Raw genomic sequence first — 14476 nt, 5'->3', positions numbered from 1 at the left:
AAGCTAATTGTTTATCAGTGACAAGTGTTAAAAGCCTTATCAATCAAATCAGTTAAGTGAATTACATGGCCAACAATTTGCATGTTCGCACATTTACCAAACAGTAGCTGCTCAAAATGGCTGCAAGCAATGCCAGCGGTATCAGCGCTCAGGTAAGTTAAGTTAAACAACTTTTGATATTACTAATTTTTAATTTGTGCGTAGCTGGACTTTAGCAAATGGGACTTTCCGCAGGAGCGCATTTGGTGGCGCAAGTCGGACTTTGAAATGGCTTGCAAAATTTGCACGTTTGTGCCTTTGATTGTGTTTGGTTTGTATGGCAATTTCATGATGGTTTACCTCATAGCCAGGAATCGTGCGCTACGCACGCCTACGAATCTAATTATAGCCAACATGGCTGTAGCGGACTTTCTAACGCTGCTCATCTGCCCAGCTATGTTTATGATCAATGACTTCTATCAAAACTATCAGCTGGGCTGTGTGGGCTGCAAGCTGGAGGGTTTCCTTGTCATGGTGTTTCTCATCACAGCCGTGCTGAATCTATCTGTGGTTAGCTATGATCGTCTGACTGCCATAGTGCTGCCCATGGAGACGCGCCTGACGCTGCGTGCTGGCAAAATTCTCATTGGCTGCACTTGGCTGGCGGGCGTGCTGCTCGCTCTACCGCTGGCTATCTATAGAGAGTACAGGGTGCGGGTTTGGCGCAACTTCAAGGAGCGCTACTGCAAGGAGAACACCAATGTGCTGCCCAAGTATTGGTATGTGCTCATTACTGTGCTGGTCTGGCTGCCTTTGAGCATTATGCTCATCTGTTATTCTGCCATATTCTATAAGGTAAGTGAGTCGAACTTCTCTTCGAATCTAATCTGCATTTCTTCGCTCAGCTCGATCGCTATGAGAAGCGCGTTATGAGCCGCGAGCATCCCTTGACTGTCAGCTATAAGCGCAGCGTGGCCAAGACGCTCTTCATTGTGGTTATTGTATTTGTCGCGCTGCGTTTGCCCTTCACCATTTTGGTGGTGCTGCGCGCCAAGTATTTCTACACCGCCCAGACCAGCTGGAGCAGCGGCATGCAGTTCTTTTGGTACTTTTCGCAATATCTAATGTTCGTCAATGCCGCCGTCAATCCCATTATCTATGGCTTCAACAATGAGAACTTTAAGCGCGCCTATGCCCAAATCGCGTGCGTGCAACGTCGTCGTCGAGCAGCAGCAGCAGCCACAGCCAACCGCAGTCACTATTGTTGCTATTGCGAATTTATGCAACGTCAGCGGCCAACAGCAAAGCGGCCTGAGCAGTCAAGCGAACAAATTACTGAGACGGCTGCCAAGCAATCGAAACAATTGCAAAAAACAACACAAGACAATGCTGACGCATCGTTAGTTTGTCAATTAGATGCAGATGGTTTTATATAATAAAGTGAATGCTGGCTAATTTGCAATGCAGACCAGTCAACAGTTTAAGCAAATTGTGGCAATTTAAAGAACAAACATATAAATAACACATAACTGTTTTATGCTTGTTGTTAGCATATTATTTAAAACAAAATGCAGCACGCACTATGTATTCAATTTTAATTGCGCTTTATTATTTTGTTGTAAATAAATTTAATAGTTTTTTGAATTGATTGAAGTTTGTTTATAAAACAAATTCAAAGCAATTCATTTGCGTAAAATTGTTGTATATTTAGTAAAAAAATACAGCAAGTCTAGTATATAAAATTTCAAATTACAATTCACAGCATATTTTCAAAAGGGCGGGGCTCAATTTTAAATTGCAAACTGTTGCCTAACGAGTGTTTACTGTATTAAAGCAAAAAAATATTGTTGAGTATAAATTGCTAAGTTAGCTAAATTTTGTTTTTTAAGTTTGTCGCACAAACAAATAAAAACTTTGTATACAAAATATGTTTGGCTATTGACAAAAGCAAACTAAATAAACTTTGTAAGACAAACAAACAGCTGATCAGCCTACTCAACTCTCTCTCGCCCTCTCTCACTCTTTTATCTTTGCAGCTTTTAAAGCCGTTAGAATTATTTAGTTAGCTTTGTGTGTAATGCACGTGTTTAGTTTTTTGTGTTTCTTTGATAACTAAAAATGTTTAAAATTGTGTTTATGTTCATGTTCATCTGGCTGGGATGTCTGGGATTTGAGGTGCGCTTTAAGCAGAGCTATCCCAGCTATGGCATAAGCTCGGACTCGGCTGCGCGCGACAAACGCGACAATCAGCAATTTTTTGATAAAGGTGCGCAGCTTTAATAATTTGATTAAAAAAACATTAACAATTTTGCTTAGCCAAAGAAAAGAGCAAGGCTTTCATGTAGCCAGAGTTGTGGCTCTCTAGGAATTTGATAAACTGCGACATGCTCATAATATTCTCCTGGCTCGGCTGCTCGCTGTCGTTGAAGAGCTGCTCCTGGAAGCCATCGAAGCGCCGCTTGCGCTGCTGCTGCTCAATGCGCACCAGGCTTATCTTTTGAAAGTGCAATCCCTTAATGCTGCGATAATATTCGTGCAGCTGCTCCGGCGCACCCTCTACGCAAATGATGGCCGGCTTGCCGGGACGGCTGAAGCCGCTCAGATGCAAGTGCCTGGCCAGGCGCACAATCTCCTGGCGCTTATCGCTTGATTTAAGGTGATGCAAGTATATCCAATGACGCTCCAGTGCGCACGTCTTGCCCAGCTGCTGCTGCTGCTGTTGCTCCTCCACCAGGCTGGACTCGGCTGTACTCAGCGCACGCTGCATGAGCGCCTCGATCTGCTCCTGCAGCCAGCTTAGCAGCTGATATATGTACGGCTGCTCAGTGTCGCGCTGCTGCTCCAAGAACTCTTCGGTTTGTTGCTTCAGATGCTGCTGCTTGGCCTTGTCCAGCAGCGTAGTGTGCACGCTAATCTTGGCCAGCTCAAGCAGCGGATACAGATGCGGCAGCTCAATGCGCACATCCACACTGCGCCTGCCGCTCAGGCTCAGCTTGATGATGTACTCCAGATGCGAGCTCAAGCGCTCAACTGACACAATTGGCTCTTGCTTCAGCAGCTCACTAAAGTCGGCCACAACGCCGGCGTCGAGCAACTGCAGCTCACCAGGGGCGCAGTAAATCGAGCTAAGCAGCTCCAATTCCTCCAACTGATGGTTGAGGCAGCGTGGATAGATTTGAGCATCCATGGACAGAGTACAGTACCTTGGCAAAAATACAGCGCAGAGAGAGAGAGGGAGGTTTAATCGCACGACTGCTATAAGTCTATGAAATAACGGGCAAATTAACAGAACTTTAACCCTCGAGTGGACAAACACACTTTTGATTTTAAGCTACACATAGATTAAGAAACGTAAATAGTTATGTGCCAATTCAATGAGTGCTTTTATTTTCAAGCAGTGTTGTTTTCAACACTTATTGTAAGTAATACAATATACAAAATCAACCATAAACAAACTTTAAAACAGCTTTGAGTTGGCATTGGGTTAAATTTTGAGGCAATTGGCAGCAACTTAATATTCCAAATAATTAAACCTCTTTAAATGCTGCATCAATTTGAAATTTCTGAACATTTTTGTGGCAGCCCTGTTATTTTTATTTAGACATAGTATGCCTAGATAAACGTAATACTTTGCTAATAAAAATATTGTAATGTCAGAAAGTTTGACAGTGACATGAAAATTACATAAAAGACATAAATTATAATAATCTATTGGATTAGATTAACAATTTCAAGTAGAAAGAAAGTTTGCTTGATAATTGCGAAAGGTAAAAGGTTGAACTGCTTGCAGCTATTCGAAATTTCAACAATTCTTTGCACACTTAAAGGTTAACAAATGAATTCTCTTTGCTTTTTTAGCTGGCTACAGTTTCGATGGTCTGGATCGCATTGCCTCGGTGCCGGTGCCGTTTCCGCTGGACATTTGCATGCTGCAGCTGCCGCAGGTGAAATATGCCACAGCGTTGCACAAAGACGCGGATGGGGCACGTCACTTTGCCGTCTACGAGTGGCAGCCAAAGCAGCAACAATATGTGCAGCTGCTGCAGCAACCAGCATCCAAAGCCATAGCGCTGGACTGTTTGGCCTATGCGGGATTGGGCTATGTGGCGCTGAGCTTTAACTTGAGTGAGCCCGTAGTGCAGGCACGCGATGGTTCGCCCGTGTTTGAGCTGTCGCCGGAGCGTGGACTGCGCACTGTGCAGTATTTTGCCGGACAACGACTGCGTGGCATGTACTTGAGAGTGAGCAGTCAGGAGCTGACGCTGCTGCAGGCCTATGAGGGCAACGAGCAGGGACAACAGCGCTGTCCCTACTTCAAGTGGCTGGGCGGCAGTTTTCAGCGCCTGGGCGCCATTCCCTGCAGCAATGCGCGTCGCTTGGAAGCCTTTGGCATTGACTACGCCGACTATGTGGCTGTGGCTAACTATGCCAATGCCGCCGGACGCACCTCCACGCACTCGGAGATTTACAAATACGACAGCGCCAAGCGACGCTTTCAATTGTTTCAACGCTTGCGCAGCTTTGGCGCCGTTGATGTCAAGTACTTTAGTCTGCCAGTGAGCGAAGTGTCCAGACGACACTTTCTTATACTCGGCAATACAGTGGGCGTGGCTAATGCCAGCGCTGAGGCGGACACAGTCATCTATGTCTTTGACAATGGACAATTTGTGCCCTATCAGCGTCTGAGCTTCTTTGCTCTGGAACGCGTACTGCCCATGACGGTGAGTAAGCAATTCTAGCTTAGTCTTAACTACATTTAAATTTGCTGGGCAGCATGCAATTTCAGAAAAGTTTCTGCTGCTTGTTGCATGCAACAAGCAAGCGGTCAAAATTTATAATATGAACGACTGGAAGTTTGAGGAATCAACGGTGCAGTTCACCGAGGGCGCACTCAGCAAGGGCGTGGCACGCATGCGCAGCTACGAAGAGACAGGATCAAAGCTACTTGGTAAGTTGAATATCCAAAACCTAAAAGCAAAAATTAATCTGCAAATCAAAGCTTTAGAATAAAGCAAGAGAAATCAGCTTAAATCAAAAGTACCAAGTTATTTAAAATAAATGTTTAAATTTGTTGCTTTAATTTGAAAGTGAATCTTTAATATAATTGCTGATTAATTTACTAAATGTCTCAATTAAAGTTTCAAATAATTCTGCTCCATTTGATGCTTGATGCTCATAATTAATTGTTGAATTTAATTTAATTGCTTCAGTGATTGCCAATGAGAACATGGCGGCCAATGAGACGAACATATTCCAGCCGCTCTACAAGCAGGACGAGCATGCCAATGTGCTGAGGCAACACATAATTGAGTGGGCACGTGAGCAGATCAAGCGCTTGCAGCAGCTGAATGTGGCACAGTTGAAGCTTGAGTTGCAGCAAAAGTTGAGCGGCAATTTGCAGACCGCGCACATAAAACGCGTGAATACCAAAAATGTAAGTTGGCCATAACAATTTAAAGCTTAGCTAATTACGCTCTTGCAACAGTTTGTGGATGCGAGTCGCAGATTGAATGTAAACTATTGGGATGCACTGCGTTATGCCAAGCGCGCTGTGGATCTGCTGGAGGAGCATGCTGCCAAACGTCGCGGGAAAAGACAAACGCAGCATGAGTTTGAAGAGATTACAGTGCGTACGCTGCTGGTGCGCAGCAAGTTGCAAGCAGGCAACATCAATGGACTTGATGTGCAGCAACCAGTTTATAATTCAATCAATGCCAGCAAGGTTTATGTAAGTGATGTCTACAAGGAAGCGCCAGGCGCAGCAGCAGCACAAACGCTGGAGAACTTGACACTGCAGCAGTTGCAATTGGAGCAGCAGGCAACGCTGAATGGCCACAGCTGGACTGAGCTGCTGCAGCAGACGCTCAAGCGACGCCACAGCGAAGTGCAGTTCCTCAAAGCGCCGCTGGTGCTAAGCAATCTCAAAGCTGAAGCGGTGCGTGTGAATGCAAATGAAATCAATGAGCGTCCTTTGAGCCAGCTGGTGTCTGTAGACGGTGGCGACTTTGTAGTGCAGCAGGATGTGCGCTTTGCTCAGCCCATCGAAGTGCAGCAGCTGCGCATCAATGAGCGTCTCAATCATATACACGTGGATAGGCAGCGCCTCGATGTGCTCACCCGTCGAGCGAATCATACCCAGCGCATTGAGGGCAACAAGCGTCTGCAGCATATGCGCGTGCTGGAGCCCATTGCCATAGCCGTAAGTAGCTCAACCAGTGGCTTGCAGCTTTAACTTATATTTGCTATTTCAGGGTCAGTTGTTGGGCGCCGAGCTGCAGGCTGTGTCGCCTATGAAAGCTACACATCAGCAACTGCAGCTAACCGGCGACTATGTCATCGATGGCGATGTGATTATTGGACAGCTTATGCAGCTGCAAGATCTGCATGATGTGGCCACCAACAAACACAGATCAGCCGAGTTAATACTGCAGCAGGCATTGCCAGTGGACAAGCCGCTGGAGAATGTTAATCTGCGCTTTGAGCAGCCGCTGCTTGCGAATCATACAGAGCTCAGTTTTCTTAATACTCGCGATCTGCAGCAGCTTGTGCAACTAAACTCCGCTGAGGTGCAGCTGGTGCAAGGCTACAAGCACTTGCCACAGAGTCTAAGCATTGAGCAAGGCTTTGGCGAGGTGCACACATTGAATGGCGTGAGTGTGGCGCAATTGTCGGAGCAGCTGCTGCTCAAGAGCAGCAACCAAACTCTTAGATATGCCATGCAGCTGGGCGGTCTGGAGGCGCCACAATTAACAGCCACAGAACTGCGTTTAAATGGCTTGCAATTGCCACAATATATGCAACGCAGTGGCGTGCAACATTCCAATGCCACACTCTATGTGCAGCAGTTGCAAGCGCAGCATTTGCAAGTGGATCAACTGCGGCTGCATGGCAAACTATTTGGTCATGATCCGCACGAGCTGCAGCAGCTGGCGGCGGCGCAACGTTCGCACTTGTGGCAGCTGCCTGCCAATTTTAGTGGCAGCATACAAGCGACACAAATGTTTGCTACAAGGAGACATCAACAATGTGAGCGTGGCGCAAGTGGAGCAACAGTTGCAACAACTGGCGGGCAACATCAAATATGTGGGCGACTTTAGTTTTCGTCATCCATTGAACATTAGCACTCTTAGCTTTAGCGACAGTCTGAACGGCATTGAAGCTCACAGATTTGGTCACTGCTGGCTGCAGAGCACCGGCGATCAGCTGTTCACTGCTCCGCAAACTTTGGCTGGCATTACAGCCGAACAAGGTATCGATCTGCAGGGAAGTCTCAATAACTATACGCTGGAACAGTTCATCAGCGGCACTTATAGACTGAATTCAACGGAGCAACTGCAAGCGGTACAATTTGGTAAGTACACTTTTACTCAAAGTTCGTTTGAAAGCTCTCAACTAATTCAAATTTCACCTGTGCACAGTTAATCCCATTGTAGTGGAGCAGCCACTTGTTGTGGCACGTCTCAATGGACTGCGTGTGCCGCAAGATATGTTGCATGCACAGACTGGAGGAAGTTTCCAAGCACCGGTTACTATCAATGGACAACTCTTGGTTGCGCCGGAGCAGCAATGCAATGTTGGTATACTCAATGGCATTCCATTGGATAAACTGAGCGCTTACTTGAAGCATGCGGGTGATACGCTGCTGGTGGAACAAGCGCAATTTGAGCAGGCGCCCAGCTACGAGAAACTAAATGGATACCAACTGCAGCAGCTGCTGGATGAAATATGGCTGGACAATGAAGAGATTATATTGCAAGGTGTGCAATTGGCGAATGCCAGCTTTGAAGGTTTATTGGACTTTGAGGTGAGCATTGGGGGGCCAGTCTAAGAGTCAAAGTGCGTTTTGTTTAAAAATTTATTGTGCGCAATAGGGCACGCTTAATGGACTTAATGCGGAGCATATCGGGCGCAACTATTTTAGCCGAACGCGCAGTCAGCAGCCCGCTGCTAATGTGGCTCTCAACTTTAAGCATGACGTCACTTTTACACAACAACTCACAGCAGAGCAAGTGCGGCTACGTGTACAAAATGGCGCACTTGTTGAGGGCATGGGCATAGGGTAAGTGGTCATAAAAGTAGTTCAATTGCAAAATAGTATCAGGTTTCACTTGATTTGTTTACGCGCTAAAAGCAACCAACACACACACACACACACACGCACGCACACTTATGCACACACGCAGACAACTCACAAATCAGCTGTGCGCGCTAGCCTGCGCTACTGTTTGGGATTTGCAGGTGAAATTTGTGTATACGTTGCACTCACTGCCAGCCTAGCTGCATCAAAGTTCATATTCAATTGTAGTGTTTATTCATACCTTGTACTTGCTAGTGATTAATACAACTTAAATGCACTTTCCGCGACAACGGGGATTTTAGAAATTCACGATACCACTATGAAGCTTCTTTTGTTGTCAAAATACTGTAGAATTATTGGCATCGCAGCAAAATGTATCGATGGCTCGATATCATATAGATACAATGATATGCAACCTTTACTAGTAAACAGTGTTGTTAAATATGTGTTTTGTGTAGAGTTATTGGCGCTTAATTTTAAATTAATATTACAGCAACAACTCGCTTAATTTTGATGATTTCGTATCGAATACATTGAAAACTGCTGGCACACACACTGTAACTGGACAATGGCATTTACCAGAGGCTACGGTACAAGCGAGCTTGCATCATGTGTCAATAAATCAACTTAATTTGGTTGATGACGTGCTGCGCAGCGACAACCGCGGCATTACAACAATAACTGCACCAAAATATGTTAAAAGTGCCGCTATAAAACGCCTCTTTGCCACGCCGAGTAGCACAGTTGCCGGCGTGCCCGTTGCACAGTGGATTAATAACACGGTCTACATTTACGGCAATCACAGCATTAAGGGCACAACTATTTTGGAGTCAGTTAATCTTTACAACGATTTGCGCGTAGCGGGCACCGTCAATGGCATACACTGGCAGCCCGATCAGCTTATACTCTGCAATCAAGAGCAGCAAATACCAGGTGCATTAGTAATAGACAACACGTTAGCCGAGCAGCAACGCATATTGAGTAATAATATGGAAGAGTTGTGGGTGGATCGCATTGATGGTCTCGATGTGAATGAGCTGCTGGAAAACAAGGCACACAACCGTCCCAATCTACACGTGGAAAGCAAGCTGATCTTCAGCCAGCCTATAACAGTGGCCAACTATGAGTTTAGTGGTGTGCCAGAGAATGTTGGACGCAAACTAAAACGGGGTGTACACGCAAATAAGCTGGAGGATTGGTCACAGCTGGATGAGGAGTTGGCTGCGCTGCAAGAGCGTCTGGCAGGTAGGCTTATAGCTAATTTATAATAACAGTTATTGCTCTAAAATCTATTATTTACAGAGTCAGCTTATGTGCTGGATAGCTTTACATTGGTACACAAGCAAAATGTCACAGACTTTCAACCAAGCGAGGACTCCACACTCAGTGGGGACTATTACCTTTATAATACAAGTAAGTGAGCTTCAAATGCGTCTTTATTTATTATCTTTATATAAATACATATATATATATATATTTATGAGTTGTGCCATAACTTAATAACTAAAATGACATGAATGTTTGTAGTCTAAGTAAATATTTATGCGGTAGCTTATTTGGACACAAATTACAAGATTTTACAATTTGGAGATGTAATATTTGTCATATATACTCAGCTGCTTTATTTGTTAAAGTAACTATATACTTGTTGTTTCACAAATGCTTAGAACTAAGGCTGTTAAAAGTCTGCTCGTGTCGAAACTATATACTTGTCTTAAATCGGTTTGCTTCACCTTCGGCTTACACGCGTAATCTCTGGCAAGCGCAATGTGTTATTGATGTGTAAATGACAGTATGACAAAAAACATTAATACTACGTAGAATGCTAATCTACTGCTAAAAAGGTGTTACGCCTGTATTATTGTTTACTGCTCCAATTCGTCGCTTTGCACATCCAGAATGGAACGCAATATGCCGAGTTCTAGTTTAGCGGCGCCACGCTTAGAGATTCGATTCATTACATTGGCCACATAAAGACCCAGTGCTTCGTGCCGCGACGAGTTGCACAAGTTCTTAAAGAATGTGGGCGGCAATGAGCTGTCCAAGTTACCCAAGTTAATAATCTCCGGTGTGGCATTCATCTTAGACGAATCAAATATTATTTCATTGTTAAAATCCAACTCCTTGCAGTTCGGTGAATAGCCATTTGTGCTTGAGGCTATAGTTGCAGCCGTGGACGAGTTAGCGCCTCCACCAGTGCCACTCAGCAAATTGCCATTAATCTTCTGTGCGGCAGGTATGGTTATTATGTTAATGCCCGGCGGCGGTGATTGGTTATCCTCACGCTCCTTCTTTACCTGCAACAGTTGTGCTGTGGTTGTGTGCACCACACCGCTTGTAGCAGCTGTGGACTCAGCGGCAGCCGTAGTGGCAGCTGCAGAGGTCGTAGCTGACGAGTTGCTCGCCTGCCTCGGGCTCTGTGCCTTGTGCTGTTTCTTCTGAATGGGCATGGTACATTCGTCAGACAGCTTACGCTTCATAGATTCGGGCAATTGAATTGTAGTCCTTGAGGACCTTTTATGGGTTTCTGCGTGTGCTTGTGAGGCAGCGACAATTGTAGGCTTGTGTGCCACAGCGCTGGGAGTCTTTTTCAAAGTAATACCTTTTTTCTGCAGTGCTGCTGCAGCCGCAGACAACGAGGCTGAAGGCTGTGAGTTGCTTGACCGCTGCGAGTTACTTGCCATGGTGTTAAGCACTTTCTTTTCGTCAAATGAAGGACGAGGCGTATCAGCCTGCGGCTTAGCATATGGCTTATCCTCCTTATCTGGAGTGCCGCCGCCTGTGCTATGCGATTTAGTTGGGCTTTCACCATCCGAACTGGCCGAGCCTGTGGAGTTGCCCGGCTGTCCATATTGCTTCACTGAGCTGGAGTCATCATCGTCTTCCTGCTCCTGTACCTCCAGCATTTCAAATTCTTCCACATCTTCCATGGGCAACGGCTCTCTTTACACACACAAACATACACACACACATGCATTAGCAAACATTGAATGCAATTATTATATACGTATACTCACTCTTCTACTTTGACTACTTTGACAGTCTTGGGCTCTTGGTGAATTTTCTGCATAAGCGCAAACAGCTTCCAGCCGGAGTTGCCCTTTGCCTTCTCCTGCTCGTATTTCTTTTGCAGCACTGTGAAAATGGATCGCGCTTCATGTATAGTTAGTTTATTCAGCCGACCTATGCGCGTCCAGGCTTCGTCTTGTTCGAGCTTGGAGGCAGCGCCATTATTAGGATGCAGCGCCTTCTCCTTGGCAATATCCGTTAGAATCTTGTCAAGCTGTATTGCCATTTTAGTCAAAGACTTGTGGCTAACTTTTTGCGCGTTTCTATTAATTTTGATGGTTTTCTTTTCGCAACTTCTTTCACCCAACACGACTGCTTTGCTTAGCGTTTGCGCCTTTTTTCAACTTATACTCGTATAAGTGTATAGGTGAGCAGGGATGCTTGCAAAATTCGCGCATCGATATCTATAGATACACCTCCGCAAGGTATCGGAACTTTCTTTCGTATTAAGTCTTAGTAGGTCCCTCTTTCGTACATTATCTTGTTTATATATTACATTTAAATTTATTTATTACAATTACACAAGGTTAACAAATAGTCCTAAATAATTTCCACTTACTCTTGTGAACTAGTTCACAGTTCATTTTTCAAATTTAAATATCAGACGCCGTTTCGCAGCACTACAATAACGTATCAAAAATTCAAAGAAACAATTGTTTATGTTTGCTTTGTCAGCGGTACCACCTCCACACTTGGCTCTGGAGGCAAGCACTTGACTGTTTCCACATGAATCGCTTGAGTTGGATTGCTGACAACAAAGGGAAACTCTCGCATGCCATGGCATGCTGCTGCATACTGTCCCAGGCGATTTACCGCAATGACGGCGCCAGAAAATGTCTTGTAATGCTTGCGAATACGTCGAATTCCCACCTCAGCAGCTTCAGCTGGCGACTTACCATTTCTCATAGCCTCTACGGCTAGTAGTGTGGGCAGGAAACGCATCATTATATCGCCATCTCCTGTAGCAACAGCGGCGCCCACTTCATTGTCAGCATAACCGCCGGCACCGGCAATGGGCGAGTCACCAACACGTCCATGAATTTTGTGATTTAACCCATTGGTAGAGGTGCCTGCATGTATTTGATGATCCACATCAATGGCTATCATGCCAATGGTATCATGATGCTGTGCACCAATTTGATGTTCCGTGCGTGCACGATCCTCCTTCCTGTGTGTCAGCGGTGTAGCCGTGGGCTCGTAGGGACCACAGGATGTCTTGGGATCTGGATGCACATTACGCCAGAAGTTTGGCTGACAGTTCTTGGCCTTCCAATGCTTATAAATGATCTTTGTTTTGGGCGTCACCAGCGACTCGGAGCGGAAACCCATTGATATAGCAAACTCTGTTGCCGAATCGCCCACTAGCAGCGTGTGCTCTGTGCGTTCCAGTACATGTCTGGCCACTCGTATTGCATCCTTGATGCGACGCAGGCCTGCTACCGCGCCCACATCCATTGCTGCACCATCCATTACCATAGAATCCAATGTCGTTTCACCCTGCTCATCAGGTGTGCCACCATAGCCCACGGCGAGGTCGCACTGCAGCTGCTCACACTTCGTGATGCCTTCGACAACAGCGTTGCGAGTCTGACGCACTCCACCCCGGGATTGATTGAGTATGTGCCATGCCATTGCATTGGAATCCGGAAAGTTCCAGGTATTTATGGCCATGGGCAATAGTTTGTCAGTAGCACCCTTTTTGATTCCCACTTTACCTTCGGCTACGATTTGGTTTATAGACGCACTGGTTAAAGTTGCGCAAGTGTCTGTCTTTATATTATAGCTATAAGCTATATCGCTGGTAGCTCGAGTTATGGAGGTAAAGCTCGGCTTTGTGGTAAGGCCCCAATAAGGGGACGAGCTGGCCTGTGTTGTTGTTATCAACAACAGGCAGATGATTATTTTAAACATTTTTAGTTCCCTGCAGACACTCGATTGGCGATGGAACTGCCACTGCTGCTGCTTTTATATACAACATAAAAATAACCTACCTTATGTTGATATGTTTTTATTACATCTTGTGATAAGCGACAGTTTCTTCCCGGTATATTTGTGCCCTAATAATGAATTCGCAAATTATGAAAAATATGGCCCAATAAAAACATAATTAAGTGTGAAAAGTTAAATAAATCGATCTTTGTAGATTACAGCGCATATGTTCAGCTAATCTAAATACTCCTTTTTTTGCTTACAGCTTTATTGAATACATCGACGCCCACTGATAACACAAAGCAGCTAGACAAGATAAACTTGGAGCAACTTGTTACCGAGACTGCGTTCGTTAGTACGTTACATTTGGGAACGTATGGCGATTGTTTGGCGATTCAAAAACAGCATAAAGAGGACCTTGTTATCTACTGTCCTGTTGACAGCAATGGCATCATGGGGCAGCAAGGAGTGATATCAACGGAACAGATCGTTAGACAGCTGCTGGTGGGTGTACCAGAGAGCGGTCTATTAGCTTTACTGGGTCAGAATGCTGTTGAGTTTTGGCGCTGGAATGGCAATTATAGTTTGGAGCAGCGACTGAACATATCCGCTGCTTCAAAAATGGCATTTGCTGCACATGAGCAGCGCAACTACTTGGCCGTACTGACAGCTTCGGGCATACAAGTCTACAGGTAAATTTCGCCAAAGCGTACAATGGTTAAATATTTACACAAACTGTTTTCCAGCGCTGGAGATACAAGCATTTTACAATTTGAGCTGGAGCAAGTGCTGCACTTGGAGCTGAGTGAACAGCCGCCACAATTTTGCTTTGCCAAGTTAGAGAAGTCCAAGGATCTGCTACTAGCGCTAAGCTATGAACCTTTGAAATCACTGCATATCTATCAGCATCAAGGCGTCGCAGGATTTGTGCCCATTCTGGCCTCAAACACACTGCAGACTCTGCCGCTGAAGCTACAGCTAACAGCAACGCGTGACAATGAGCTGGCACTGGTCAACGGCGAGGATATATATGTGTTGGTACCGCAATTCACAAAACTTTAGTGCACATTGTTAATAGTTTCTAAATAAAAATTACTTTTTATTAAACGTTATTCCGTTATCGGCGTATTAAAAGTTTTTGTTTATTCGTCGCTGACCTCAACGTTCTCCGTTTGCAAACTCTTGAACGTGGGCACGGGCACGTAGGTCACCAATGTGTACAGTTTGTTGGGTGAATCTTCGTCATCGTTGCGGCGACGCGCCAGGCGCACACGTACGCGGAAAGGCGTAGATCTAAAGTAAAGGCAGAATGTGAGCTAATTTTTTTTTATTGCGTTTCTCGCCCATTATTAGGATGCAGCTTCTCCTTGGCAATATCAGTTAGAATCTTGCCGAGCTGTATTGCCATTTTGGTCAAAGAAA

General features: G+C 45.3%; 5 protein-coding genes across 5 annotated transcripts; 2 read left to right on the top strand and 3 right to left on the bottom strand.

The window, feature by feature from the left end:
• The first annotated feature begins 116 nt into the window (after positions 1 to 116).
• LOC108594673 (neuropeptide FF receptor 2) lies at positions 117 to 1472 on the top strand. The gene is made up of 3 exons (XM_017979774.2): positions 117 to 152; positions 205 to 834; positions 885 to 1472. The coding sequence occupies exons 1-3, from the start codon at positions 117 to 119 to the stop codon at positions 1413 to 1415; spliced, it is 1197 nt and encodes a 398-aa protein (XP_017835263.2). The 3' UTR covers positions 1416 to 1472.
• Positions 1473 to 2075: 603 nt separating this feature from the next.
• Positions 2076 to 14116, top strand: LOC108594674 (maker20). Its single transcript, XM_033293275.1, is given in 13 exon segments — positions 2076 to 2245; positions 3838 to 4700; positions 4753 to 4927; positions 5190 to 5413; positions 5465 to 6178; positions 6231 to 6983; positions 6985 to 7330; positions 7398 to 7783; positions 7851 to 8038; positions 8550 to 9301; positions 9359 to 9469; positions 13320 to 13746; positions 13801 to 14116. Coding segments are annotated over 13 exon segments (5403 nt in total). The 5' UTR covers positions 2076 to 2097.
• Positions 2243 to 8406, bottom strand: LOC108596702 (RWD domain-containing protein 2A). Its single transcript, XM_017982725.2, has 2 exons — positions 8298 to 8406; positions 2243 to 3182 (listed from the first exon to the last, which is right to left on the bottom strand). Exon 2 carries the CDS (start codon positions 3164 to 3166, stop codon positions 2279 to 2281), a length of 888 nt encoding a protein of 295 aa, XP_017838214.2. The 5' UTR covers positions 3167 to 3182; positions 8298 to 8406; the 3' UTR covers positions 2243 to 2278.
• Positions 9784 to 11456, bottom strand: LOC108596530. Its single transcript, XM_017982722.1, has 2 exons — positions 11074 to 11456; positions 9784 to 10999 (listed from the first exon to the last, which is right to left on the bottom strand). Exons 1-2 carry the CDS (start codon positions 11349 to 11351, stop codon positions 9922 to 9924), a joined length of 1356 nt encoding a protein of 451 aa, XP_017838211.1. The 5' UTR covers positions 11352 to 11456; the 3' UTR covers positions 9784 to 9921.
• Positions 11782 to 12802, bottom strand: LOC108594607 (putative N(4)-(beta-N-acetylglucosaminyl)-L-asparaginase GA14866). Its single transcript, XM_017979749.2, has one exon. The coding sequence runs from the start codon at positions 12794 to 12796 to the stop codon at positions 11783 to 11785; it is 1014 nt and encodes a 337-aa protein (XP_017835238.1). The 5' UTR covers positions 12797 to 12802; the 3' UTR covers position 11782.
• Positions 14117 to 14476: the final 360 nt, after the last annotated feature.

The sequence above is a fragment of the Drosophila busckii genome, chromosome 2R, assembly GCF_011750605.1.
Source record: "Drosophila busckii strain San Diego stock center, stock number 13000-0081.31 chromosome 2R, ASM1175060v1, whole genome shotgun sequence".
Classification (NCBI taxonomy): domain Eukaryota; kingdom Metazoa; phylum Arthropoda; class Insecta; order Diptera; family Drosophilidae; genus Drosophila; species Drosophila busckii.
The sequence above is the reverse complement of the archived record's forward strand: the minus strand, read 5'-3'. Positions and strand labels throughout refer to the sequence as shown.

What these genes read in the sequence shown, in the direction of transcription:
- LOC108594673 (XM_017979774.2), top strand. Translation starts at nt 117, where the DNA reads ATGGCTGCAAGCAATGCCAGCGGTATCAGCGCTCAG. An exon ending in CCAGCGGTATCAGCGCTCAG is followed by an intron (nt 153 to 204) that starts GTAAGTTAAGTT and finishes ATTTGTGCGTAG; the next exon opens with CTGGACTTTAGCAAATGGGA. An exon ending in ATTCTGCCATATTCTATAAG is followed by an intron (nt 835 to 884) that starts GTAAGTGAGTCG and finishes TTCTTCGCTCAG; the next exon opens with CTCGATCGCTATGAGAAGCG.
- LOC108596702 (XM_017982725.2), bottom strand. Translation starts at nt 3,166, where the DNA reads ATGGATGCTCAAATCTATCCACGCTGCCTCAACCATCAGTTGGAGGAA.
- LOC108596530 (XM_017982722.1), bottom strand. Translation starts at nt 11,351, where the DNA reads ATGGCAATACAGCTTGACAAGATTCTAACGGATATTGCCAAGGAGAAG. An exon ending in AAAGTAGTCAAAGTAGAAGA is followed by an intron (nt 11,000 to 11,073) that starts GTGAGTATACGT and finishes GTGTGTGTAAAG; the next exon opens with AGAGCCGTTGCCCATGGAAG.
- LOC108594607 (XM_017979749.2), bottom strand. Translation starts at nt 12,796, where the DNA reads ATGGCCATAAATACCTGGAACTTTCCGGATTCCAATGCAATGGCATGG.